The sequence below is a fragment of the Pteropus medius genome, unplaced genomic scaffold (genome assembly GCF_902729225.1).
Source record: "Pteropus medius unplaced genomic scaffold, Ma_sr-lr_union100, whole genome shotgun sequence".
NCBI classification, from domain to species: Eukaryota; Metazoa; Chordata; class Mammalia; order Chiroptera; family Pteropodidae; genus Pteropus; species Pteropus medius.
This window is the reverse complement of record NW_024349142.1, coordinates 181,532-208,355: the sequence shown is the minus strand read 5'-3', so window position 1 is coordinate 208,355 and position 26,824 is coordinate 181,532. Positions and strand designations below refer to the sequence as shown.

The following is a 26,824-nucleotide window of genomic DNA, read 5'->3' as shown; positions in this document are numbered from 1 at the left end:
TTTCTTCAGGGTCTTCTCCAAGTTTCTTAGCAGTCGTGACATGCCCTTCAGAGAATGAAGGAGTTGGGTTTGTCCCTCATCTCTCATTTCTCACTATCTGGTCTTCCTTCCATGTTCTGTCAGAAGGGCCAGTTCTGACCTTGCTGCTGTTTGGGCAATAGTGCTGTGACCCCATCTCATTCTCATGGCACACTATGAACACTTGAGACACATGGGTGACAGATGTGGGCCCTGCCCTTGATTTCATCTCATGTGGAGAACATTAAATGAAACAGGTGAAATACAGTAACTTGCTTTGACAGAAATGTGTCTGGGGACCCCAGAAGTACAAGAGAAAGAAGGATCAAAATCAGGGAATGTGAAGGCAGGCAGGTCTGGAGGGGTCAGAGTGTGCTACGTGCTAAGAGCTAGGCATTGGGATCCCAGCCGGTCTACATTGTGCTCATCCCCAGCTACATGACTTTGGTCACATCCCTTATCCTTGGAGTTCAGTGTTCTTGTATATAAAACAGGAAGACAGACATTGAACTAAAGCACAGGAAGCAGAGCAGACAGAAGCAAGAGGTTGACAGAAAGACCCTTGGAGGATGTGGAATCCCCAAACAAGGTTGGAGTTGGAGGAGAATGTCTCCAGCAAAGGTAACAGACTGACCAGATCATGGTCTGGTACAGAACTAGGTGAAGTCCACGTGGCTGCAGTGGGGAGCGTGGTGGCCAGTGAGATTGACTGGAGTTGGAGAGATGAGGAATTGGGTTTCGTACTCACTTTGAGAAGTTCACCAGACATCTAAGAGGAAATGATACCTAGTTGGATGTGCAAGTCTGGAATTCAGGGGAATGCTAGGTCTCCCTGCAGGTATGTGGTGCCAATGCCTTTAAGCACAGGAACATACCTGAGACCTGTAGTGGAACAGTGAGGTTTATTGGCGCACTGTGATGCGGGGCACCACACACACTGGGAAATGCAAGACCCTCAGAGGGTGATAGGCCATTTTCCAGGCTCTGGGCTTTTGTCCACTTCTTTGAAGGAGAGTTTAAGGAAATCGAGCTTTGGTCTGAATTGGATGCTGTCAGGTTGAGGTGTTGATTCTATGAGCAGATATCCTGAAATTTGTTACTGTTAGGTTTGCTGAAGGAGGAATGCATAAGGCTGAAGCAAGATTTATTGTAGCAGAGTGACAGCTGGGCTGAGCCAAAGATAGCTTCAGCCCTGAATGCGAGGGGACCTGAAACTTATATGGGGCTGGAGGCATTTTTTTTGGTGGGAATATTTCGGTTGGGTAAATTGGTAATAAAGGGAGGAGAATCCATTGAAAGGAGAGGTGAGCATGTATGGTTGCCAACCCGGACGTTGCAAGGTCCGGTTTTCATACAGCGGTAGGGGAGTAGTCAGGTTCCCACACTATGAGGGTCAGGCCCTCCTGAACCTAACAGTTACCTACAAAGCAGGGGAAGGAAGCAGCACTAAGTAGCTGTCACTCATCTTACCCAGAAGAAGGAGGCTATCTGGTCATTTCTGTTTGCACAGGTTTCTGGTTTTGTCCACTGAGACACAATGAAAGGGTCCGTCTTTCTTTGTCTCAGTCATGGTCACTGAGTGGCCTTGACTGAGGTTGGTGCTCTGTGAACTTGTTTATATTCAACAGGAGACTCCCAGAGTTTAGAGGTGAGTGCCAGACCAGCTACTAAGAACACCATGGCCTCCAGGATTCCCCTTCCAATCACAACCCCTACTGTGGTATCTAATTTAAACCTGTGGTACAGATAGAAGTTAGCCCCACACAGGGACTTCTGGGCAAAGTCCATTGTGGGGAGATCTAAGGCCAGGGCCTGCCTGCGTACTGATGGCCCACCTGAGGAGCTGGTCACAGAGGCCTCCCTGAGAAGAGGTGCATTTTGAATTCACAAGTGATACTGATAGTACCAAATCAAGAACCCAAATTTGGAAATTAACGAATTTAAGGAATAGTTAATGTTACTACTACACAAAGTCCCCAGGAGCGAGGTATATTTATCGATTTAAATCTCAAGCCCCAAAGATGAGGCAAAGCAGCTCTCCGGGAATTAAAAAATGGATCCCCTGCTGGAGACCCTTGAGGACCTGGCATTGTCTCAGGCGACCACGGAAATATGGACCCATTCCCTTTAAGGTATGCCTTGAACCCTCCCTCCAGGGCGCTTATTTCCCCGCCTTCCCGCCCCCGGGCCACCGGCCCATGTATGGTCGTCATGGAGAAGCGGGAATGCGGCAGTTGTGGAGGTGGGTGCAGCGTGGGAACTACACTACCCAGAAGTTTCTAACCCGGCGCGTCGATGCTGCGTCATGACAACCCTGAAGGGGGCGCTTCCTCTTGCCCTTGTGGCAGAGGCGGGACTTCCGGCGCTGCTGGCATGACGTATTTATCCTGCGCCGGAGCTGTCAGGGTCCATTCTGGCTGTGGAGGCTCAGAGTCCTGGGTGGGGTCCGCTTCCCGCGTGGCTCTTCGGAATCGATCTAGGAAGGACGGTTAAAAGGAAAGGACGTCCCTTCGCGTCTCTGTTACGACCCATGATCCTCCGTTGGGGGACGGGCAGCTCTGCACCACGGTGTCCGGCAGGGCTGCGCTCTTTTCGAGGCCTTCGTGCCGGTATCCTGTCTTCGTCGGCCCCCGGAGGCGGCACCCTGAGCCTTGTGCGGGGAGAGGGGTTTCGCCGTGCGACACTCCGAGGTCCCCTGACCCAGTGGATGTGTGGAGTTACGGCTGAGCCTCGGAGTCTGCTCTCAGGATCCGATGGCGGCTGCGGCGCTGATGGACCGGGCTAGGGTGAGTGGAGGGTCCCTCGAGTCCTTACCGACTAGAATCTTAGGGTTCCCATTCCCAGCGTCAGTGGGATGAGATGTGCATGGTTTTCCAAGGCACGGAAGCCAGCTGGTACAAACATTTGGAGGTGGGAATGAGTCAGGTAACCGCGGGTCTCTTATCTCTGGTCAGAATAGAGAGCAGGAAGTCAGGGGTCAAGCCTTGAGTGGCAGCCTGAGGAGCTGGGCCACCGTTCTGATGGTCGTCAGAGCCATATAAGGTTTGGAGCAGAGGAGGAAGGTGATCTGACTTAGGCGTCAACAGACTCCCTCTGGCTGCAGAGTGGAAAGATTGGGGGGATAGAGTAGAGGGTGGGCAGGGAGACCAGTATGGAGGCTACTGCAGTAGTCCAAGTGGGTGTTGGTGTGTGGAGCAGAGTGGTGGTAGCAGAGGTTAGGGAAGTTTATGGGTTTCGTGTATGTTTTTAAAGTAGGGCTGACCAGATTTTCCGATGAGACATAGAGCCACGAGGTACACTTGTCACTCTCTCTGCACTTGAGTCTGGGGACCCGAGCGGGGCTTCATTTCTAGCCCAGCATCTTGAATCTAGGCCAGGAGTTATATGAAAAGCATCTTACTTCTGGCAGCCAATAGGATGAGACCTGGAAGGGTGCAGTGGGCCCAGAACAGCATGTGCAAATGCTTGGAGGTAAGAGTGTGTCGAAAGTCCTCCAGGAATCATTGGTGTTAATTATGTATGTTAGGAGTGGGGCCAGGAGTCAGGCAGGAAGGTCGGCCTAAAGAGCTGGGTCTCTATTCTGAGTGTGGTGAAAGACACGGAAGACTTGCAGCAAGACAGACACGGTCTGATTCGGATTTTAACTGGGAGTGTTGGTGGTGGCTGACCCAGAGGGGTGTCTGTGAAAGTAGGAGAAGTTAGTGGTTTTGTATCTGTTTTTTAAGTAGGATGACTGGATTTTCTCATGTGAAGGGTGAATGAGGAAAAGGAAAGAGTCCTGGATGACCCCAGAGATTTTTTGATTTAACTGATAGAGTGATGGAAGTGCCATCAACTGAGATGGAGAAGTTGGTGGTATGAGTAATTTTCAGTGGCAGGATCAGGAGTTAGGCTTTCGTCACGTTTAGTTTAAGAAGTCCTAGAGACCCCTTAATTGAGGCATCAAGCCGGACGTAGGATTTTAGTTCCAGGGAGGGTTCTGTTTGAAGAAGTTCAGAGGTGGCAGCCAATGTGTGGAATGGTGTGGCGCTGTGGGTTAAATTTAGGAGGGAGTATCTTCAGGTCCTGGTAGCAATGCTGTTACTAACCAGAAAGTCAAAACCTGGGACTGAGAACTGGGTCTCTTGCTTAGGCACCTGGGTGGCAGTGGTGCCTGTTACATAAACATAAGAGCATTTTCTGGACACAGTGTGCAGAGTGGCATGGGGGTGTGCCTTGGAGGTGCATATGGTGTGGACCAGACGGTTGCCAGTGGTAGTGGGGGTCCCAGATGTGAGGAAGGTGTGATTTGAAAAGTGATGTATGTGTTGGGAGGACTGTGAACTAATGACCTTAAGGTTGTATCTAGAAAGCATGATCTGAGTGACACCAGGGGAACTGGCTGGCAGGCCCCTTCTTGCCAGACCTATAGCTTATATAGTATCTGCCCACTTGCCTGGTCTGTACTGGGCTGAACATAGTGATCAGAGGGACATGAGGAGCGAGCAGGCATAAGTGGTGCCAAGAACAAGCATCTCTGAGTTGGGAGACTGGGAAGACAGTCTCCCAACTGTCTTGTGTGAGCGGTGAGAACTGGGGAGAGATGCTATGCTGCCTGTAGGCTTAACTGTCTCCATCATAGCAGGGCAGTGTGACCTTCAAGGATGTGTTCGTGTGCTTCTCCCGGGAGGAGTGGGAGCTTCTCGAGGAGGTGCAGAGATGCCTGTACCGTGATGTGATGCTGGAGAACTTTGCTCTTGTGGCCTCTCTTGGTAAGTCTTGTATTGGTCATTTGTTTGTGTGTGGCAAATTTCCCCAAAATTTAGTGACTTAAGCAAAATTTATTATCTCACTTTTGGCGCATCAGGAATCTGATCACAGCTTATCTGGGTGCTTTCAGCTCAAGGTCTCTCATGAGGTTTCAATCAAGCTGTCAGTCAGAGCCATATTCTCATTTGAAAGTCAGTCTCAGGAACAATCCACTTACAAACTCACTCATGTTGTTGTTTGCAAGATTCAGTTTCTTATGGTTTGTTGAACTGTACACATTAGTTCCTCACTGGCTGTTACCCAAAGGCTTCCCACAGTTCCTCATCATGGTGGCCTTCCTGTAGCATACCTCGTAGCATGGAAGCTGCCTTCTCTCTGAGCAAGTGAGATGCCCAGGGTGGAACCTGGTCTTTTTCCTGACCTTGGAAGTGACATCCCAACATTTTTGCCATATTCTGTTTCTTAGAAATGAGTCAGTAGCCCAGTCTACAATCAAGGATTATATAAGGGCAAGAATCCCAGGAGGTAGGCATTCCTGGAGGCCATCTTCAAGGCTACCTTCCACAGGCCCTCACATCCACTCTAGTGTCCTTGGGGTTCAGTTATTCCCCCCTTCCAAAGGGCAGTTCTTTCCATCCATCCGTATTAGTGACTCTTCTCCCTTCTTTGGTTCCCAGAGCAGGTGTTATGGGCCGTAGGCAGTGTCCCCTCCATCACTGAGCAGTCCCAACAGCTGTTGCCCAAAGCCTTGAAGGAAGAGGTTAGGGACTCAGGGCTTTTTCAATCTGCCCAACAGATTCTACGCGGCTTGGGCACTCCCTGTCCAGGTGACTGTCCAGCTCCATGGTACCTCTGTGTCTCAGGTTCTGCCCTCATCCTCTAGCTGACATTTCTTGGGGACTGACTATGCAGGAATTGCAGGTACTGACATGGTTACTGCTTGCGGAGGTCACAGGTCTGTTCTGCCAAATCCTCCTTCGAGGTTCTTTTGTAACATTTCATTTTCTGCTTTGTGGGCTGTGTCTGCCTAGGCCACTCATCTGCCTGTGTTTTCTTTACCATTTCCATCTGCGAGATCCCATGTAGTTGCCCAGTTAGAGAGGGGCAGAAAGCCTCAGGTGCCTGATGGGGCACACCTGACTCCAGTCTGGTGAGAGAAGCCCAAAGAGACCTTGGCCCTGCAAACAGGAGCTGGACAGAGTGTCACGTTAGGACTAGGTTCACATCATACTTCAAGCTGGTTTGCATGCACCAGTATTTTATTGCCAAAGCCCTTGGCAGTGCCTCATTTCTCCGTTTCCTTCCCCACCCTTGGCACTCTGCCCCCTTGCCATTTCTCCTGTGTCTTTCATCCCTTGGCTGATCCCACTTCTCTGGTCTCTGTGTCCCACTCATTCTCCTCTGCTCCCTTTGCAACATTGGCTGCTTTCATCTGTCATGAGTTGTGTACACATCCTTCAATAGTTCTTAAGAACCAGCTACTTCCTGGCAGTCAGATTTTCCCTAGCCTGGACACAGCTTTCTCCATAGAGCTCACCTGACACCAGCAGCCCATTTATAGAGGAGTGAGTTGGAGACCTCATTTCTACTCCCTGTACTGTACACCATCATTGTGTCTTTTCTCTCTTTAGAGTTCCTCTGTGCTGTGACCTTCGGAGGCCCAGAACTGATAATGGGCCCTTCCTCACCCCTACCATGTTTCCCTCGTCCTGTCAACAAGCCAGTGGACTCATTACTTGGTGTATCCCACATACATAGGTGAGGGCTGCTGCTTCCCACCAAAGTCACCTGTCCTTCACTAGCATTTCTTTGCTTTCAGATTGTTGGCGTGAAGCAGACCATCAGGAAGTCCCTTCTGAGCAGCACACTTCTATAGGAGTGTCACAGGTCAGGACTCCCAAGTCAGGTCCATTTACCCAGAAAGCCCACCCATGTGAGATGTGTGACTCATTCTTGAAAGACATTTTGCACCTGACCGAAGATCAAGGCTCACACCTTGTGCAGAAACTGTACACGTGTAGCCCATGTGGGAGAGGATTCTCATTCTATGCAAGCTTTGACCAGCACCAGAAGCGATATAGTGGAGGGAACCCCTTAGGTGGGGATGATGGCGGGGTCTCACTTGTGGAGAGCTGTGCAGTTGACATGTCGGGGAGACTGTTTACCTGCAGGGAGGGAGGCATGGACTTGTACAGCTCGGGCCTCTTTCAGCACCAGACCACTTGCTGTGGGGCAAGTCCATGCAAAAGGATGGAGTTCATGGAGTCTTTCCCACACAGCTCCAGCCTTGGGCAACACCAGGGGGACCATGATGGACTGATGCTTTTCAATTGCAGTGACAATAAGAAAACCTTTTTGGACACCTTTACTCTCCTTGACAGACAGATAACTCATACTGAAGGGAAATCTTTTAGATGCTTACCATGTGGAAATGTGTCTAAGGAAAAATTAGCTCTTATTCATCACAGAAAAATTCACAATGGAGAAACATCACATGTGTGTAAGGAGTGTGGAAAGACCTTTATTCACTTATCCCACCTAAAGATGCACCAGAAATTTCACACTGGGAAAAGACATTATACATGCAGTGAATGTGGCAAGGCCTTCAGCCGCAAAGACACACTTGTTCAGCACCAGAGAGTCCATACTGGAGAGAGGTCTTATGACTGCAGCGAATGTGGAAAAGCCTACAGCAGAAGCTCCCACCTTGTCCAGCACCAGAGAATTCACACCGGAGAAAGGCCTTATAAGTGTGGAGAATGTGGGAAGGCCTTCAGTCGTAAAGACACACTTGTTCAGCATCAGAGATTTCACACTGGAGAAAGGCCTTATGAGTGCAGTGAATGTGGGAAATTCTTTAGCCAAAGCTCCCACCTTATTGAGCATTGGAGGATTCACACTGGGGCAAGGCCTTACGAGTGCATTGAATGTGGGAAATTCTTTAGCCATAACTCCAGCCTCATTAAACATCGAAGAGTCCACACGGGAGCAAGGTCTTATGTATGCAGCAAATGTGGGAAGGCTTTCAGCTGCAAAGACACACTTGTCCAGCATCAGATAATTCACACCGGAGCGAGGCCTTATGAGTGCAGTGAATGTGGGAAGGCCTTCAGCCGTAAAGACACACTCGTGCAGCACCAGAAAATCCACACGGGAGAAAGGCCTTATGAGTGTGGTGAGTGTGGGAAATTCTTTAGTCACAGCTCTAACCTTATTGTGCACCAGAGAATCCACACTGGAGCAAAGCCTTACGAGTGTAGCGAATGTGGGAAATGCTTCAGCCACAACTCCAGCCTCATTCTACACCAGAGAGTTCACAGCGGAGCAAGGCCTTATGTGTGCAGCGAATGTGGAAAAGCCTACATTAGTAGCTCCCACCTTGTTCAACACAAGAAAGTTCACACTGGAGCAAGACCTTATGAGTGCAACGAATGTGGAAAGTTCTTTAGCCGCAACTCTAGCCTCATTCTACACCAGAGGGTTCACACTGGAGAAAAGCCGTATGTGTGCAGTGAATGTGGGAAGGCCTACAGCAGGAGCTCTCATCTTGTTCGGCATCAGAAAGTTCACACTGGAGAAAGGCCTCATGGATGCAACAGTTTTGGTGGCCCTTTAGCTGCATCTCTTAAACTTGTTTAGCTCCAGGAAGTTCACACTAGAGAACAGCCTTGTATATGTGGAAAATGTGCTCTCTCCTTGTTCAGCCTCAAGACTCAAACCAGAAGAAAGCTCTGTGAGTACCTTTTGTGAGGTAGTCAGCATGCAAACCCTGTACCTTCATGCCTCCATCCTGGGGAGAGTCCCAGTAAGTACTGTGTAGATGGGACACTTTCATGAGGTACGCTGCACTTTCTAAGCTGTCCTGGGCTCTTGACAGAGTTATATCAATGCCAATGCCCGTGACAGAAGCCATCTCGTCACTGCCAGCTGTCAGTCACTGTAGTATGCTCAAGGAAGGCAGACCCTTGCGCTCTCTCTGTCTTATATCCTCGAGGGAATCATAAGTGTTCTGACCCTATTGAAGGGCCTCATTTCCTCCTCCATGACTGGGTTCTGCGTGGACATGATCTAGCTCTGGCTAGAAGGAAGATTTTCCTTCTTCATGGACAGTGTTGATAGTAAACATGAGAGCTGTGACTTATTTGTCCTGCTTCCAAATCAGCCATCTTTGGAACTGCTTGCCTCATGCTGCTCTGGTTTGTGCAGTGGTAAAGGCCTATTGTGGCAGTCTTTACTCTTTGGGGTGCTGTTCACTGTGTGGAATGGATTGAGAAAATATTGGGTTCTGCCAACATGAAGGGAGGAACATCTTTTGTTGGCACCAACTTTATGTGCCAACATAAAGGGACAGAAAGATGGCAGAGAACAGATCTCAGTCTAGTTTGGCCAAATTTGCATTGTTGTTCAAGTCTTGCTAGAGAAGACTGAAGAGCTTTGTGTGCCTAATCTTAGGACCTGAAAATCAGGATTTCCTGTGAGTCCAGAGTTTATTCTGAGAAGGGCATAGTTGGTGTGAAAAACCTCCAATGCTTCTGGAAGCAACATGAATTGGGTCCCTCGTTCCTAAGGAATGTCTCATATTCCCCAGCACTTTGAGAGATTTCTGCTTCCTGGACCTATCCATGAGCCAGTTTCTGGTGTCCAGAATCCCATAGGCAGATGTCACTGACTAGAAATCCTGCAGGACAAAGTGGGAATCATAATTCATACAGAAACACTGAGATAATGGAATGGGGACCACTGTGGCCAATGAGAGGAGATATGTCTTTTCTGAAGGAGGCATCTACAAATGTCCCTGTAATTTTGGCTGTGTGGGATAAGAGGGTACAGAAATTCTCAGGACCTTTAGACATCTGTGTCTCCTGTGGTCAAGGCCACTGTCAGAGTAAGTAATCTAAAGATTTATGAATTCCATCTCTACTCAGGCAGGAACCCCATCACTGACAAAGGAGAGATCCAGGGATAGGGCTTCTCTGACCCAGCTAGCATTTCTCATGTATGAAGTGGAAATGGACTTCATTGCTCTCCAGTTTTTGCTAACTTTGAGGCAGAGATCGCCCTCCTAAATTGTGGGGAGAGGGATATCACAGAATCAAAATAATTGGCAGATATTGTGTTACAAGAAGGATGATAAATATGTATTTTTACAGGGAAGGTTTATTCTTAACAGTTTTATTGAGGTATGGTTGACATGAAATAAACTGCACATATGTAAACTGTAAATTGTGCTATGTTTCAGCATGTGTATATACCTGAGAAACTATCACCACAGTCAAAATAATGAATGTGTTCAACACAACCAAAAGATTCCTTGTGTCCCTTTATAATCTTATCCTCTCAGTCCTTCCTAAACCCCTTTTCCACAATTCACAAGCAACAGAAAGCATTTTCAAGAATTTCATGTAAACAGAATCATACGGTATATACTTTCTGGGGAAGGGGACTCTGGTCTTTTTTACTAACCATGACTATTTTGAGAATAATCCATCTTGTTGCATGTATCAATAGTTTGCTTATTTGTATTACTGAGTATTATTCCACTGTATGGATATACCACAATTTTTTTTATCCACTCAGCTACTATTAATGGATATTTGGGTTGTTTCCAGTTTTTGGTTATTGCAAATAAAGCTGCAGTTAAGATTTGAGTACAAGTTATCACTGAATAACATTCCATTTTATGGATGCACCACAGTTTATCCATTCACCTACTGAAGGACATCTTGGTTGCTTCCGAGTTTTGCAATATACATTTTTGTGTAGGTTTTACATGCAATATACATTTTTGTGTAGGTTTTACATGGACATAAGTTTTCAAGTTGTTTGGGTTCAAGCCAAAGAGTGTGATTTGCTGGATCATCTAGTAAATGTATTTAGTTTTGTAAGAAACTGTTTTCCAAAGTGACTATACCATTTAGCATTCCCACCAGCAATGAATGAGATTTCATTCCTGTTGCTCCATGTCCTTCCAGCATTTGGTTGTCAGGGTTTTGGATTTTAGCCATTCAGATAGGTGCATGGGAGTATGTCATTGGTGCTTTAATTTGCAATTCCCTGATGCATATGCTGAATATCTTTTCATATTTTAACAGTGCCTTTTGCAGAACACAAGTTCTGAATTTTAATCAAGTCCAAATTACCCAGTTTTTCTTTTATGGATTGTCATTTTGGAGTATATAAAGAGTCATTGCCAAATACAAGGTCATCTACATTTTTTTCCTGTCATTTTCTAGGTATTTCAGAGTTTTGTGTTTTGCATTTAGGTCTATTATCACTTCTGAGAAAATATTTATGAAAAGTGTAAGATCTGGGTTTACGTCATTTTTTTAAACAGAATGTCCAGTAGTTCCAGCATCATTTGTTGAAAAGACAATCCTTTCTCCATTTAATTGTTTTTGCTGCTTTTTCAAAGATCAGTTGACTGTATAGGGATGGATCTATTTCTAGACTTTCTTCCAATTTTTCCATCTATTGAGATAATCGTTGTGTAGGTATGGGTTGTTTGTTTTTGTCTTTTATTCTATTTATGTGAGGTATCCCATTAATTGATACTCAGATGTTAAACTAACCATGCATTTCCTGGGACAAATCCCACTTGGTCGTGATATATAATTCTTTGTATATGTTTCTGACCTCATAGAATAAGTTGGGGAGTGTTTCCTTTATTTTCTGGAAGAGTTTTTGAGAGATTAATGATACTGCTTTTTTAAATGTTTACTAGAATCCCTTAGTGAGGGCACCTGAGCCTGGAATTTTCTTGTAGGAAGGTTTTCAATAAAATTTAATATATAACATAGATTTCTACTTATGTCAGTTTTTATAATTAGTGTCTTCCTAGGGATTTGTCCATTTTCAACTAAATTGTCTAATTTGGGGGATAAAGATTGTTTATAATATTCCTTATGATATTTTTAATTTCTGTAGGGTGAGTAGTGTTTTCATTCCTGATTTTGCTAATTTGTTGTCTACTTTTGTCAGCCTACTTAAAGTTTTGTCAATTTTATTTATCTTCGGAAAGAATCAAGTTTTTGTTCCATTGATTATTTTTAAAGTGTTTTTATGTTTTCTATTTCATTGAGTTTTGTTCTGATCTTTAATAGCTCCTGTCTTATCTTTGGGGCTAGTTTGGTATTATTTTCCTGGTTTCTTAACATAGAAGCTTAGGTTATTGGCATCTTCTTTTGTAATAGCTGGTTAAAGCTATATATTTCCTTCTAATCATTTAACTGTGTCACATTGATTTTTATAGATAGCATTTTTGTTTTCATCAGTTCAAAATATTTATGTATTTAAAATTTTTCTTGTAATTTCTCCTTTTACCCATAGAATATCTGATGGTGTGTGGTTTTGCCTAGGAACCTGGGGCTATCACTGCTTGGCTGTCTTTCAGGACTGGAACCTGAAAGACTGGCTGAATTTTAGAAGTTTGAGACTATCAATGATTTGCTAGTTTTCAGAAGCTGAGTTACTGATGACTAAGTTGTTGACTAAGCTGGCTTTCAGATGTCATCCAAAGTTATCGCTAATAAATCTTAGTTTCTTGTTCATGACTTTGGAATTTGGCCAAAGTACAGTCTTTTCCTTTCCTGAATGTGAAAAAAATAAGCACTTAATTGTTAGTCCCTTCTTTTGTTCTTTAGTCAAATCTATAAAAGAGACCATATGGCATTATCCCAAAGGTTATGGTTATTTATGTGAATATGATTTTGAGCTAGCATTGCCACTAAGTTATTTAATTGCCAATTAAAATAGCTCTAACTACTGACATCTTGTAATGTATTGGAAAAAGCTAAATATGGGACATTTAGGGTATCTTGACAATGTCAATACAGGACAAAAGACATGTGCTGTGTACACAGAACAGTTGGCAGTCCTATGCCTGATGTGTGCCATGCACCTACTATTTGTACCTGAAACCCCGTAGGTGCTCATTAAACATTTGTAGATCAGTAAATACAGAACAGTACAACTTTGCTATTCATGTTTACCTTTTTAAATATTGTCTTTACTTCTCCCTCTGAGCCGTTAATGTGCTATGTTTTCAAGTATTAAAAATAATCACATTTTGGGACCAAACCCTGAGTGTGGCCAGAGTTTCAGCAAGCTACAATCTGAGCTTCATTCTGATTTTTCGTACTGAGTGCCTCTTGCTTAAACTTGAGATGTTACCAACCCCTGACTTGTTACAGACTTATTTCTCTAGAACCATTTATGCCTCTTTCCTTGAAAAACTACAGTCATTATTAATAACATTCAGTAATATCTATTTCACGTTTTTCCAGAGATAACCTCAACTCCCTGTGCAGATACTGTTGCTACAATTGCAGGTGAAATGATAAACCACTTCATAGCAAGGAGATGAGCTCATAGATACTGAAACCTTTATCTCAGGGATAAGATGCCCCCTTTACACACGTGGTCCAGCTGTCAGAAAGGCATGCACTGTCAGAAAGGCAGAAGATGGCATATAAGTCCCTCTTTTAGAGAGATTTCAGATTCTTAAATGAAATATATCTCAGATATGGAGTAATATTATCTGAATAATTGTTGATCAGGAACTGAAGATCCTGGAGAGAGAAGCTGCACACTGAATGACCTATCTACATTTTGGCAGGGATGTGTGGTTTTTACAGATGTGGCCATACATTTCCCCCAGGAGGAGAGGGACCTCCTTGAGGAGTTTCAGAAAAGTCTGTACCACAGTGTGATGCTGGAGAACTTTGCACTTTTGTCATCACTTGGTAAGGCCCTCACACTTAGCCCAGGGTCCTGGGCTGGGCACTGTTCTTCCCCTTTTCCCTATGGGCAGCTGTGTTCTCCTTACAGCCAGACTTTGGGCACTACCACCTCTCCTGGTTTCCTGGTGTATGTGTTGTTGGTGCCCAGGCTGGGCTTAGCGGCCCCATCCCTGCTTCTTTGAGTACCTACAGAAAGGGCTCAGAAATCTTGAAGTCTGTCTGGGAGACCACTCCTACCTGGCCTGGCCCTGGTCGGCTCACTTTGTTCAAATACATGGACCCTTTGTGCCCAAGGCCTTCCCTCTTCTTGCTGACATTTTTTGGGGGCTGCTTGTGCCAGAAATTTCAGCCACCAGTGTGGTCACTACTTGTAGAAAACACTAGTTCTTTAAGACCCTCCTGTGAAATGTTCATGATTTGAGAATGTGGATTTCATGTGTTGGATCACTCTGGGACATGCCGGCCACTCTCTTTCCTTGTGTTTCATTTAGTTGGCCTTTCCCTGTTCCAGGTCCCTAGGAGATGCTCGCTTTGAGAAAGGGAGAAGGGCCTGGCTCTCTGACAAGATAGACATCACTCCATCAATGACAACAAGAAATGGCCCTGGTGGTTTCGAGCTAGGAAAGGGCATGTTATCAGAGCTGGGTTCCAGTCACACTGGGAGCCAGGCCTGTGCCCATCCTTGTATGATACCAGGGACACTGGTCACACCTAATTTCTAGCTTTTTTTTCCTATTGCCATTTCTAATCTTTTGGTTCCTGGCTCCCCACCACTTTTGGCTGGCTCCACCTTTCACCTATTCCCTTCCACTACTCCCTTTTCAGTGCTCTCAACATTTGAACTATACCTAAGGTTTTGTGACAGGTGTTGTGGCATCTGCACACATCCTTAAATAGCCCTTGAATACCAACTACCATGTCACAATCAGACATTTCTGGGTCTGGACACAATCTGCTACACAGTGTTCACCAGTCATCATCACTATGCTCTTGTTTAAAGCTACTTGCAGAAGAGTGGTTTGGAGACTCTGCCTCTCCTCCCTGCACTGCACCCATCCTTGGGGCCTTCCTCATCGTTAAGGGCCTCTCCCACCATAAGCTTCCCAGGCCCAGCTCTGCAAGCAGGCCTTTCTCTCATTGGCTCTCAGACCCCTTGCCTGTTAGCAGCCCCGTGGACTCATTCATGGTGTGTCTGACACTCATTTGTGATGGGGCTGCCCCATCCCACCAAAATCATTATGCTTTCACCAGCATGTCTCTACTTACAGGCACAGAGCCCAGGATGAGGAGGCACCTTCTGAGCAGGGTGATTCTATGGGAGAGTCACAGGTCAGGACTCCAAAGCCAGACCCATCCATGCAGAAGGCTGAGCCCTGTGAGACGTGTAGCTCTCTGTTGAAAGACATTTTGTTCCTGGCTGAGCAGGATGGAATGTACCCTGATCAAGACATGTATGCTTGCGGGAGAAAGCACTAGCAGCAAAAGCATCAGATTAGAGTGAAATTTTCCAGAAAGGACAAGGGGAGGCCTTCATTTGGGAAGAACTGCAGCGTCCACATGGCAGAGAGGACCTTGACGTGCAGGGAAGGTGGGAAGGACTTCCCAGCCAGCTCATGCCTTTTCCAGCAATATGCTCTTCACAGTGATTGGAAGCCACATGGAGACACTGAAGGAGGAGAGGCCTTTCAAAATGGGCAAAACGATTACAGGCGCACTCAGGATGGGAAAGCCTTCAGCCATAATCCTATTCTTGTTGACCATGAGAAAATCCATACTGCAGAAAAGCCTTATGAGTAAAGAGAACGTGGTGTAAGGCCTCCCTTAGAAACTCCCACCTTGATCAGCACCAGAAAGTCCACAGTGAAGCCAGGCTTTATGGGCACCCTGAATACGGAGTATTCTTACCCAGATACCGGGCCTCGGTGACCACCAGAAAATTCACACCAGGCCAAGGCCTTTTGCATGCACCTGCTGTGGGAAGGCCTTCCTTCGTCTGTCCCAACTCTTTGCTCACCAGAAAGTCCACTCTGGAGAAAGACCTTATGGTTGCAATGATTGTGGGAAATTATTTAGGAACCGCTCCACAGTCGTTTGACACCAGAGAGTTCACACTGGGGAGCTGCTTGATAAGTGCAGCAAATGTGGGAAAGCCTTCACTCAGAAACATAAACTTGTCAAGCACCAGAAAATCCACAGTAGAGAAAGGGCTTATGAGTGCAGCGGATGTGGGAAATTCTGGATGGCTCCATGCTTGTTATTCATCAGAGAATTCACACTGGAGAAAGGTCTTATAAGTGCAGCAGTGTAGGAAATTATTTAATTGCTGCTGCACACTCCTTAGACATTGGACAAAAAGGCCTTATGAGCACAAGTAAGGTAGGAAATTTTTGTGGTACAACTACAGACTCATTACATACCAGCCAGTTTATGTTGCTGTGACATGAGAACAGCAAATATGGGAACGACTTTGCATACAACTCTGGCCTCATTAAACATTGTTGAGTTTGTGCTTGAGAAATGTCTTCTGAGAGCAGTGAATGTTGGAGCATCTTTGGTCAAAACTCCTGTCCATTTGGCTCCAAAAAGTTCACACCAGAGAAAGAACTTATGGGTGCAGCAAATGAAGAAAGACTTCAGCCAAAGGCTGCTCTGATTGGCACTGTCAAGTACTGTTATGTACTTATGGGTTTTTTTTCTTTTTATTGTGTTAAAATACACATGCAAAAAATTTTGCCACTTTAAGTATTTTAGTACTGTGCAATGAATATCCAGAACTTTCTTCATCTTGCATAGGTGAAATTGTGCCCATTATTCAACAATGCTGATTCCTGTCTTCCTCCAGCCCCAGCAGCCTCCATGCTTCTCTCTTTGAATTTGGGCACCCATGCTGCCTCACATCAGAGGAATCATACAGATTTTGTCTTTTTATAAGTAACTTACTTCACTTACTGTAATCTCAAGTTTCATCTAATATGTGGCGTGTTTCAGGATTCTTCCTTTTTAAAGTCGAACAGTACTCCATTTTATGTGTATAGCACATTTACTTTATCCATTCATTCACCTGTTGATGGACACTTACCTTGTTTCCACGTTTTGGCTGTTAAGAGGCTGCTGTGAGGATGTCTGCACAAATACCTCCTCGAGATCCTGCTTTCCATTCTTTTGGGTATATAGCCAGAAGTAGAATTGGTGGAACATATGGTAATTCTGTGTTTCGTGTGTTCAAGAACTGAGGAACTGTTTTCTATATCGACTGTACCATTTTACATTCCCATTAAAGGTCCAAAAGTGTTCCAGTATCTCCACATCCTCCTCAGCATAATTTTATTTTCTGTTTCATGTTTAATAGCAGGTGTCCTAATGGATGTGAGGTAGTATTTCATTGTGATTCTATTTAGTATTTCCCTAATGATTAATGATCATGTACTTCTTGGCCATTTGTGTGTATATTCTTTGTGGAAATGTCTAAATGTGCCTATTTTTTAATCAGGTTATTTTATTGTTGAGTTGTAGCAGTTTTTATATAATCTAGTTAGTAACCACTTATTGAATACATGATTTGCACATTTTCTTGGCATTTGATAGGTTGCTTGTTCACCCTGTTGATTGTGTCCTTTGATGCACAGAAGGTTGTAATTTGATGTAGTCCAATTTAGCTATTTTTGTTTTTATTTCCTGTGCTTTTTGTGTCAATGCCATGAAGTTACTTCCAAATCCAAGGTTACAAGATTTTTCCCTGTGTTTTCATCTAAAAATTTTATGGGTTTACGTCTTACTGTTGGGTGTTTGATCCATTTTGAGCTCATTTTGTGTATGGTTTAAGGTAAGGGTCCAACTTCATTCCTGTGAATGCAGGTACCCACTTTCCACAGCACTAGTTGTTGAAAAGACTGCCCTTCCTCCGTTAAATTGTCTTGGCACTCTTATCAATTATTTAATCAAATATTTTGGCTTTTGTTTCTGGGACCTCTGTTCTATTTCATTGGCCCATGTTTGTCTTTATGCCAGTACCACAGTGTTTTGATATATAGTTTTATGAAAATACTGTCTTGCTCCAGTTTTGAGTCCCTGGCTTGATGCTGGTCATTTCCCTTTTTGTAGTAGCTCATTAAGTCCACATCCCAACCACTGTTCTTAACAGGCATTCACACTCTGGACTGCTATACAACACCCTTGAAGTCCCAGAGCCAGATACCAGGCAACCTGCTGTGCAGCCCTGCCTGATGCCTGTCTTTCCAAGCCCAAATTATCTATCCAAGTGTCATTGTGTTTTGTCTCACCATCAAGGATCTTTACATCATATAAAACAGCTATAAGATTATTATAAGAGTCATCATTTGGTAAGGTCCTCACCTACTCCACTGTCCTGGGCTGGGCATTAGTTTTATCCTTTTCCCCCAGGGCGTATCTGGGTTTACCACGTCTAGACCATGGGTGCTATTTTCTCTCCTGGAATATTTGTTGGGGTGCCAGGGCTGGGCTGTGAGCACTGTACTGCATGTCCCCAAGCACCCCATCCTCTGTTGCTCTGAAGCCTTGTAAGATATGGCTCAAGAGTCAGAAGTTTCAAAGTTTGTCCAAGAGATCCCAGTGGCATGTGCTGTCCCTCATCAGTTCAAGTTCCCTGCAGCCTGCGTGGCCAAACAAAATGAATACTAAGACAGCAGTACCATGGAGTAGCATGGCTGTACTTTCAATACCCTGGAAATAAGAGGCCAGGCACACAACAGAGGTCTACATGAAACCATGTCACCTACAGGAAGGAGCAGGTGAGGGAGGAACTGGGATTATGCCTTTATGACTAAAGTGGCCAGGAGTGCTATGTAAGTGGGGATGTCTCCTGTTATGCAGGAAGTGAAAACACATGTTAGGGTTTGTTTTTAGGGTGTTTGTAGTATGAGTTTTGCAAGCCCGTGAAAGCTGATTTGCACATCTTTGACTGTTTGGCCTTGTGATAAATGAGTGCTAAAAAGACAGATACAGAATATTAGAAAACAGAACAGCTTGGTATCCACAGAGCAACTGGCACCTGCTATTATGTCTGAAACCTAGCAGGTGCTCACCGAACATTTCTTAGATCAATGAATATAACAGTGCAGCTTCTCTATTCATTTTTACTTTTCTGTCAAGTCTTTCAAATACTGCCTGTATCACTCCAAGATTGTGGCCCAGGTTCCACCACAGCTACAGGCTCTTCTTGATTCTCTGGCTTTTCAGAATTAACTCTCTTGCTTAAATTTCACTGAGATCTTAACTTTTTCCTTTTTTTTTTTCACATGTCATAGGTATGCTTCCCTAGAATTATTTCTGCTACTTTCTTTGAACAACTACATAATTATTATTACCTTGTGATAATTTCCATTTGCAGTATGTATGTATGTATGTGTGTATGTGTGTGTGTGTGTGTGTATATATATATATATATATATATATATATATATATATATATACACCTTTTTTTTTTACGAATAATCTTGACTCCCTGTGAAGATACTGCTGCTGCAATTTCAGGTGAAATGAAAAATCACTTCCCAGCAAGAAGATGAGATCATGGAATCCACAGCTTTGTCTGGAGGACAAGATGCTCCCTTTGTACACGTGAGCACACATTGTCTCAGAAGATAGCATGTGATAAGTCATATTCTTTTCAGATGGGTTTCAGATTCTTAAAAGAATTGAAAAATGTCTCAGATATGGAGGAGTAGTATATAAAGACATGTGTTGCTTACTGGGTTCAAACAATCACCAACTATACAGCCAGGAAGAATGTTTTCTGTGGGAACCAGAAGCGCAGCTTCACCCTTTCTATCTACTCCTGTGCCTCCTGTCATCCCACCCACATCTCCCCCACCATTCTTGTCCTGAGCCAAATATTGAAAGCTCATTAAACAGCTCTCAGAGCATCAGTCAATGTGTATTTGAAAAGTGACAAGATACCTGACAGCTATGAGTAGATGTGTAGTGTCATGATACGCTGGTCCTTTTTGATGTGTAGGCCTTTGGGAACTTGCTGTGCTTCACAGTCTGATATAATAGGTTCCTAATCTTTCTGTGACATCCTACACTCCAAGAAATCTGAGTACATCCCCTTTAAGAGAAGCAAAACACCCCCTTCTTCTTGGAGCGGTGGAACTCCATTTCTCAGCGCCCTTGAAGATATCACTTTTATCGGCCACTGCAGAGTGACTCTCTGAGAGGGGATAGGTGTGCCGCATGTAGTGGAAACTACAATACCCAGAATTCTCTACGGCGCGCGGTGGTTGCGGCGGCGGCGACTGAGCCAATGAGAGCTTGAGAGAGGGGCGCGTACTGTGTGCCCATAAGGAGGCGGGACTTCCGGCGTCCCTTACGGTTGTCATTTTGGTCTCTAGAGCTCACGGGTTCTGCGCTTCAGGAGCACTTGGCGGGCGTCGAGGTTAGGGGGCGGGAAAGCCGGAGGTGAGACGTCGTCTCCGCTGCACCGAGGCGGCTGTGAGGCCCGTCTAAGCTCGTTGGTAACCGCGGCGCCCTGTTCCTGCCCTGTAGCCCAGCTTCGACCCCATTAGTCCCAAAGGTCGGTGGCAGGGGCCGCGCCGATGAGCCCGACTGAGGTGGGTGCTGCGTCCCCCCGGCCTCACCCGGCCCAGCTCTCACAACGGAGCGCGGAGCCTGGATGAGAGGCGCCCGCTAGGTTCCATGCAATCAGGCCCCCGTGTCCAGAGCGGAGGGCGTGTCATGTGGGACCCCAGAGTCCGCACTGTGATGAGGTGAGAGCGTTCCCTCAGGGGCGGCCTGTGCACAGGTTGCAGGTACTGGTGAGTCGACAGTACAGGAAGAATCTGGGGTCTCCGTCTCCAGGCAACGGGTCGAGGAGTGTCGCCTGGAATGAGTAGTTGGCAGCCATGGAAGGTTGTGAAGTGACGGCTGTGGGGAGGGGCATGCCCAGAGCTAGAAGTGTAAAGTCAGTAAAAATAAGATGGGGAATGGAGACCGGTGAGGTCACCAAAGTCGACCCCAGGGGAATGATAGTGGGGGCTGGACCAGGGTGGTGGCGGTTAGAGAGGAAATGTGATGAGATTCTGGAAAAACTGTAGAGCAGGCTGGGTTTCCTGTTGCATAAAATATGCTTGCAGGTAAAAGTAAGGAGTGAACCACCATCCCAAGTATTTTTGCCTGAATTTTTGAAAGTATGGAGATGGCGATGTCAACGCAAGGAGCAGGTTTCAGATCATAAGTTGGATTTTGGACATGTTGATCCTGAGATTATCAAGATAGAGATGTCACGACATGGAGATACCGTATGTATAGGCGAACAGAAAGGTTTGGAAGCTAAGGAAGGGGGCAGGATTGGAGACATCAAAAAAGTGAGTGTGGGCTGAGCCAGGGCACGACCTGGGGATCAGATTGAGGAGGGTGAGTCAAATTGTTATTTCAGATGGGCCCTCTAATGAGGAAGGGGAGGCCATGGGGAGCAGGTGTTGGCATCCCCTCTGCTCCCTCCAGAAAGAGCAGACCTGACATAGGAGGTATACAAGATGCCAGCCTGTAGAAATGGAGTCTGCAGTGTGTGCTTGTGTAGATTCTCCACTTTCAGGTTCCGCCAACTGCTGGGGCCACTCCCTATGGAACAAGGGAAACATCAGCCAGGCTGGTGGAGCCGCCAGGTTCTAGACTAGGGCACTGCTGCCTTTCCTTCACCTGTCAGGGCAAGAGGGGTGATGCACTGCTTCAGTCAAGAGGCCCCAATAAGCTCCCTTTTGAAGATTGTATTGCAGGCAGATTTGGTTGCTGAATGGACTAGTAGCTGACTTGCCTGCTCATTACCTCCCTACAATTCATTAACTTAAGATTGTATGAAAAGTTTATTGATTTAAACACTAACTAACCAATATCTCTCTAAATAGGAGCACAGAGATAGGCTATTAGAAATGAACCTATTCAATTAAGTTCAATTGATGCAAACACTTCATAATTGGTTTGGCATTGATTTACTTCTAAGTATTTGCTTACAATGTAGTTTTAGATATGATATCCTCTGAATCCTTAAAAAGTAGTAAAAATACATACTCAAACTTTCAAAACCCTACCACTTCATTTGTACTGAGAAAACATAGAAACTGTTGATCATGTGGACAATAATAGCTGTTAAATAGTATATATGCCTTACATTTGATACCAGTATGACCCCTATGAAATTAGAAGCATTCTTACTGCTTCTCCAGGTCACCCAGCTGGTAAGAAGCAGCTCTGTTTTCTGAGGCACTGAGCTTAGATCTTCAGGCTCAGATCACTTTGCTCCAGCGGTGGTGGTCCAACACAACCTATACAATCTTTGCATGGTTACCCATTTCCCATACCCTCCTTCTTCCCACAGGGTCCCATGGCAGTGGCAGAAGTGCTTATGGACTCTGTACAGGTGAGTGGAGGGTATGCCACCTTTCATCCATCCCAATTATCACCCCAATGGTTTTGACACCCCCCCTTTATATATATACACACACATACATATATATATATACACATATATACACACACACACACGAGCACACACATGCACACACACATATATATAATATATGTGTATATATATATATAATATATACATATGTATATGTATATACATACATACCCTTAGGGAATGATAGTGTCCTGAGACTCTTCCCATCCCTCTTACTCTCTTCAGTCTGAAGACCATGTGCTTTCATGAAGCCCAGGATTTGATATCTAGTCCCAGGTTAGATGGAGCTGTTCCCATTTCTGACAGCTGATGGGGTAGATTGTGGCAGGGAGCCCTGGCCACAGGATTTAGAATGTTCAGATGCTTGCAGGTGACTTGCTGGGATGTTCAGAAAACTGCAGGTCTCATATCAGGTGGAAATGGGAAGCCAGATAGGGAATGGGTAGGTTGCATGTATATCAGGGCTTGAATGGACAGCCTGAGGCCCCGGGCCTCTAATCTGAGGTTGGTGTGGAGGTTTAAAGCAGAAAAGGAAGATACCGTGACCCAGATTTTAATAGGCCTCCTCTGGATGTAAAGTGGAAGACAGACTAGGGGTGTGAGTGAAGGCTGGGAGACCTGGCAGCAATTTCTTGCAACAGTCCAGGTGTGTGTTGGAGGTGGTTACACTAGAGTGGTGGCTGTGGAAGTAGAGGAATGGTATAGGAGGCAGCATCTCTAGGTTATAGAGCACAAGGGATGGGACAGATCTCCTGACTGGGATGCTGGATGGTGTGATGAGCATCACAGACAGAGAGAGACAGAGACAGAGACACTGAGACAGACCTCCAAGGCCAGAGTGTACACGAGATGGATGTTGAGGGGGCAAATGGGATCAGGCAGGAGAGTTACTAGACCAAGGGTGGAATGTGAGTGTGGGTGGGAGGTCAGTGTTATTGAGTTTCAGATAAGGAGAGGGGAAAGTTCTGACTACTTATGGGACAACTAGTGCAATGCAGAGGAGAGAGATGGTTAAGGTACATGGGGTCCTCACCTAGGAAGGGTGGCTGAAGATGAAGCGAGAAACAGCCAGGTGGGGAGACCTTCAAAGCAAGGCTTGGGGCTAGCTCTGGCTCTAGGAGATGTTGTCATTCATGGGCAAGAGTGGGGCTGAATTGGATGCTGGATGCATTTGCCATGCACTGCCTGGATTCCATGTGTAAAGTAGCCTGTTTGGAGGTGAAGGAAATGCCTATGTGTGGGCTGGGGGTTTCTTTGGAGTTGTCACTGTGAGGGGTCAGAATCATGAGGGAGGTGCTGTCCAGTGATTGATTGCAGGTGAGAGGAAGAGTCAAGATCTGGGGGACCCCAAGAAGGAATTTGGGCCCACAGCCTAGATGGCACTTTTCTGTCCTGTCCCCCAAATGATTTATGCTGTGTGCTGGACACAGTGTTCAGTGGTACTGCAGAGAGAGCAGGCACTGGGGCCATCAGCATCTGGTAACTTCCAACACTGGAAGGTAGGAGGGGAGGATGAGCAGAGGTGGGGATGTGTGTAGGGAGGACTGAAGATCGTGGAAAGAGAAGTGAATGAGTGATTGTACCCACAGGATTTTAATTTATGGAGGTGAATGAGTGATGACATGGAGAGGCCAATGGCATTGAAAGAAGGTTTTTATTATATTTCCTGAGAGGAGGGGTAGCACCATATAATACAGAGCCACGTGGGAAAGCCTGAATGAGGGGAACCTGAGATCAGAACCTTTATTGGTCTTTCCGAGGGATGTGCAGGGAACATGAGAGGAAAAGCTTAAGGATGGCTAGTTTGTATAATCCTGGTGTGCCTGGGTGTAGGAGCTGTCTCCAGTTGTCTCATACCTCGCCCTGGGCTGAGTCAGGGTCGGGGAAATACCCATGTGGTGTGTGAGAGTTAGTTAAGGAGATGGGTCAGACAGTGGGCTCTGGATCGCAAGGATGATGTAAACAAATTTGGCCATTAGTTTAGCTGTGCAATTAATGGATGGCAAAGAGACACATACAGAATCCACAAAAACACAGTTAAACCAAGCTGCTCATGAACCAAACTCTTCCAATTTTGGCAGGGCCATGTGGCCTTTGAAGATGTGGCCATCCATTTCTCCCAGGAGGAGTGGGGCCTCCTTGATGAAGCTCAGAGACTCCTGTACCATGATGTGATGATGGAGAACGTTGCACTTCTGTCCTCTGTAGGTAAGGCCCTCACACCTACCCCAGGGTCCTGGGCTGGGCACTGTTCTTCCCCTTTTCCCTATGGGCAGTTCTGTCCTCCCCACAGCCAGACTGTGAGCACTACCGCCTCTCATGGCTTCCTGGTGTATGTGTTGTTGTCACATACAGGGCTGGCCTGTGTGCCCTGTACTTGCTGTCCCCATGAGGCCCCATCCCTGCTGCTCTGAGTACCCACAGACAGGGCTCAGGAGTCAGAAATCTTGAAGTCTGTCTAGGAGATCCCTCTCACCCAGCTTGTCCCTGGTCAGCTCACTCAGCCTAGATACTGGAACCTCGGGGCCGCAGGCTTTACCCCTTCCTCTTGCTGACATTTCTTGGGATCTTCCTGTGCCGACAGTTTTAGGCACGAATTAGTTACTAATTTGGGGGATCCCTGGATTGTTTCTACTGTCTGTCCTGTGAAGTTCTTTTCATTGTAGAATGAGAGATGGCCAGTGTTGGATCACTCAGCATATGCTGGCCACTTTTTTCCTGTCTTTCACCTAGAATCGGCCTCTTCAGGTGCCACATCAGCGCTCAGAGAGGTCCTGGGTGCCTGATTGAGTGGATACAGTACATCAGTGGCAAGAGACACTCAAAAGAACATGGCCCTGGTGCGAGGGAGCTGGGAAAGGGTGTGATGTCAGAGCTGGGAACCTGTCTTTTTTTCATCATTGTTTGATGCCAGGACCAGTGACCACACCTCATTTCTACTATTTCTTCCCCATTTTCATTTCTACTCTGACTTCTAATCCTCTTTCTGCCATATTCCAACATACCTATGAGGCCTTTACCTCTCACCCATTTTGTTTCATTGCTCCCTTTGCTGCGCTCTCCAACATTTAGTCTACACTTAAGGTGTCATGAGGGCTGCAGGTATCCTTTAATAGTCTTTGAACTGCAGCATCTATGTAGTAGTCAGGTATTTCTAGGTCTGTATAGAACCTTCTACATAGTGCTAACCAGTCACCAGCAGCCATGACCTTGTTGAAAGCCATTTGCAGAGGAGTGAATGAGAGATCCTACCTCTCCTCCCTGCATAGTACCTCCTGTGGTCTGAATGTTTGTGTCCCCCCAAATTCCTATGTTGTATACCTCATGCCCAAGGTGATAATATTAGCAGATGGAGCCTTGGGGAGTGATTACATTAAGAGGACAGAGCCTTGATGAATGAGATTAATGACCTTAGAAAAGAGACCCCACTGAGCTTCCTAGCTCCTTCCATTATGTGAGGAACCAAAAAGTCTGTGACCCTGAAGAAGGCTCTCACCCAATCATGCTGGCTCCTTAATCTCAGAATTCCAGGCTCTGGAACTGTGAAAGATAAATTTCTGTTGCTTATAAGATTATTTTTGTTGTCAAAATACCACCCAGTCTGTGGTATTTTGTTATAGCAGCCTGAGCGGACTAAGACATAACCCCGTCCTTGGGGCCTTCCTCATCATCAGGGCTCTCCCACCATGAGCTTCCCAGGCCCAACTCTGCACAGCAGGCCTTTCTCTCACTGGCTCTCAGCCCCATTGCCTCTTAGCAGCCCCGTGGACTCATTCTAACACTCATCTGTGATGGGGCTGCCCCGTCTCACCAAAGTCAAATGCATTCACTGGCATGTCTCTGCTTACAGGTTGTTGGCACAGAGCCCAAGATGAGGAAGTACCTTCTGATCAAGGTGATTCTGTGGAAGAGTCACAGGTCAGGACTCCAAAGCCAGACCCATCCACTCAGAAGGCCGAGCCCCATGAGACATGTGACCCACTCTTGAAAGACATTTTGCACCTGGTCGAGTGTGATGAAATGTACCCTGATCAAAGGCTATACATTTGTGGGAAAAATCTTTACCAGTGCCAAATGGACCAGGTTGGAAACAAACTTTCCAGGAGGGATGAGGGGAGGCCTTTGTTTGTGATGAATGGCAGCATTCACAGGGCAGAGGGGACCTTCACATGCAGCGAGGGTGGGAAGGACTTCTCAGCCAGCACAGGCCTTCGTCAGCACCCAGTCGCTGACAGTAGCTGGAAGCCACATGGCGACTCCAAGTGCAGAGAGGCCTTTGAAACTGTACAAAAAGATTACAAGTGCACTCAGTGTGGGAAAGGCTTCAACCGAAAACAGATACTTGTTCAGCACCAGAAAATCCACAGTGGAATAAGGCCCTATGAGTGCAACAAATGTGGGATGGCCTTCATTAGAAAGTTCCATCTTGTTCAGCACCAGAAAATTCACACCGGAGAAAAGCCTTTTAAGTGCAGTGAATGTGGGAAGGCCTTTAGGTACAAGTCCACATTCATAAGTCACCAGAGAGTTCACACTGGATTAAGCTCTTATGAGTGTAGCAAATGTGGGGAATTCTTTAAGTACAAAGCCAACTTTATGAAACATCAGAGAATTCACAATGGTGAATGGCCTTATGAGTGCAGAGAATGTGGAAAATTCTTTAGGTACAACTACAGACTAGTAAGACATGAGAGAGTTCACACTGGAGAAAGGCCTTATGAGTGCAGCGAGTGTGGGAAATTTTTTAGGTATAGTTCCACATTCATGCGACACCAGAGAGTTCACACTGCAGAGAGGCCTTATGGTTGCAGTGAATGTGGCAAGTTCTTCAGGTACAACTCTACACTCATTAAACATCGGAGAGTCCACACTGGAGAAAGGC

The 26,824-nt window shown here is 45.8% G+C and overlaps 2 protein-coding genes across 15 annotated transcripts in view; both read left to right on the top strand.

Annotated features, from left to right (window-relative positions):
• The first annotated feature begins 1,763 nt into the window (after window positions 1-1,763).
• On the top strand, window positions 1,764-17,443 carry ZNF304 (zinc finger protein 304). Of its 6 annotated transcripts, none has more exons than XR_005656743.1 (5): window positions 1,764-2,804; window positions 4,640-4,769; window positions 6,587-9,652; window positions 13,382-13,508; window positions 14,774-17,443. XR_005656743.1 is itself a non-coding variant. In XM_039880559.1 (3 exons), the coding sequence occupies exons 1-3, from the start codon at window positions 2,772-2,774 to the stop codon at window positions 8,404-8,406; spliced, it is 1,983 nt and encodes a 660-aa protein (XP_039736493.1). In that variant the 5' UTR covers window positions 1,764-2,771; the 3' UTR covers window positions 8,407-11,563. The 6 variants fall into 6 exon arrangements, 3 of the variants coding, with proteins under 3 accessions (XP_039736493.1, XP_039736494.1, XP_039736495.1); XR_005656744.1 differs by having other exon boundaries at window positions 13,323-13,508; XR_005656742.1 differs by lacking the exon at window positions 13,382-13,508.
• A 1,597-nt stretch (window positions 17,444-19,040) lies between these two features.
• LOC120617016 (zinc finger protein 548-like) overlaps window positions 19,041-26,824 on the top strand; it is a 23,534-nt gene continuing 15,750 nt past the window's right edge. For 2 of the 9 annotated variants that reach the window (XM_039880572.1, XM_039880573.1), the window contains exons 1-4: window positions 19,838-20,095; window positions 21,859-21,900; window positions 24,024-24,150; window positions 25,793-26,822. In XM_039880572.1, coding sequence (XP_039736506.1) covers window positions 20,081-20,095; window positions 21,859-21,900; window positions 24,024-24,150; window positions 25,793-26,822 — 1,214 coding nt within the window. In that variant the 5' untranslated portion in view covers window positions 19,838-20,080. Of the gene's footprint in view, window positions 19,104-19,835; window positions 20,096-20,617; window positions 20,783-21,858; window positions 21,901-24,023; window positions 24,151-25,792; window positions 26,823-26,824 lie in introns of those variants that run through there. The other 7 variants (XM_039880567.1, XM_039880565.1, XM_039880568.1 and 4 more) reach the window with 7 other exon arrangements.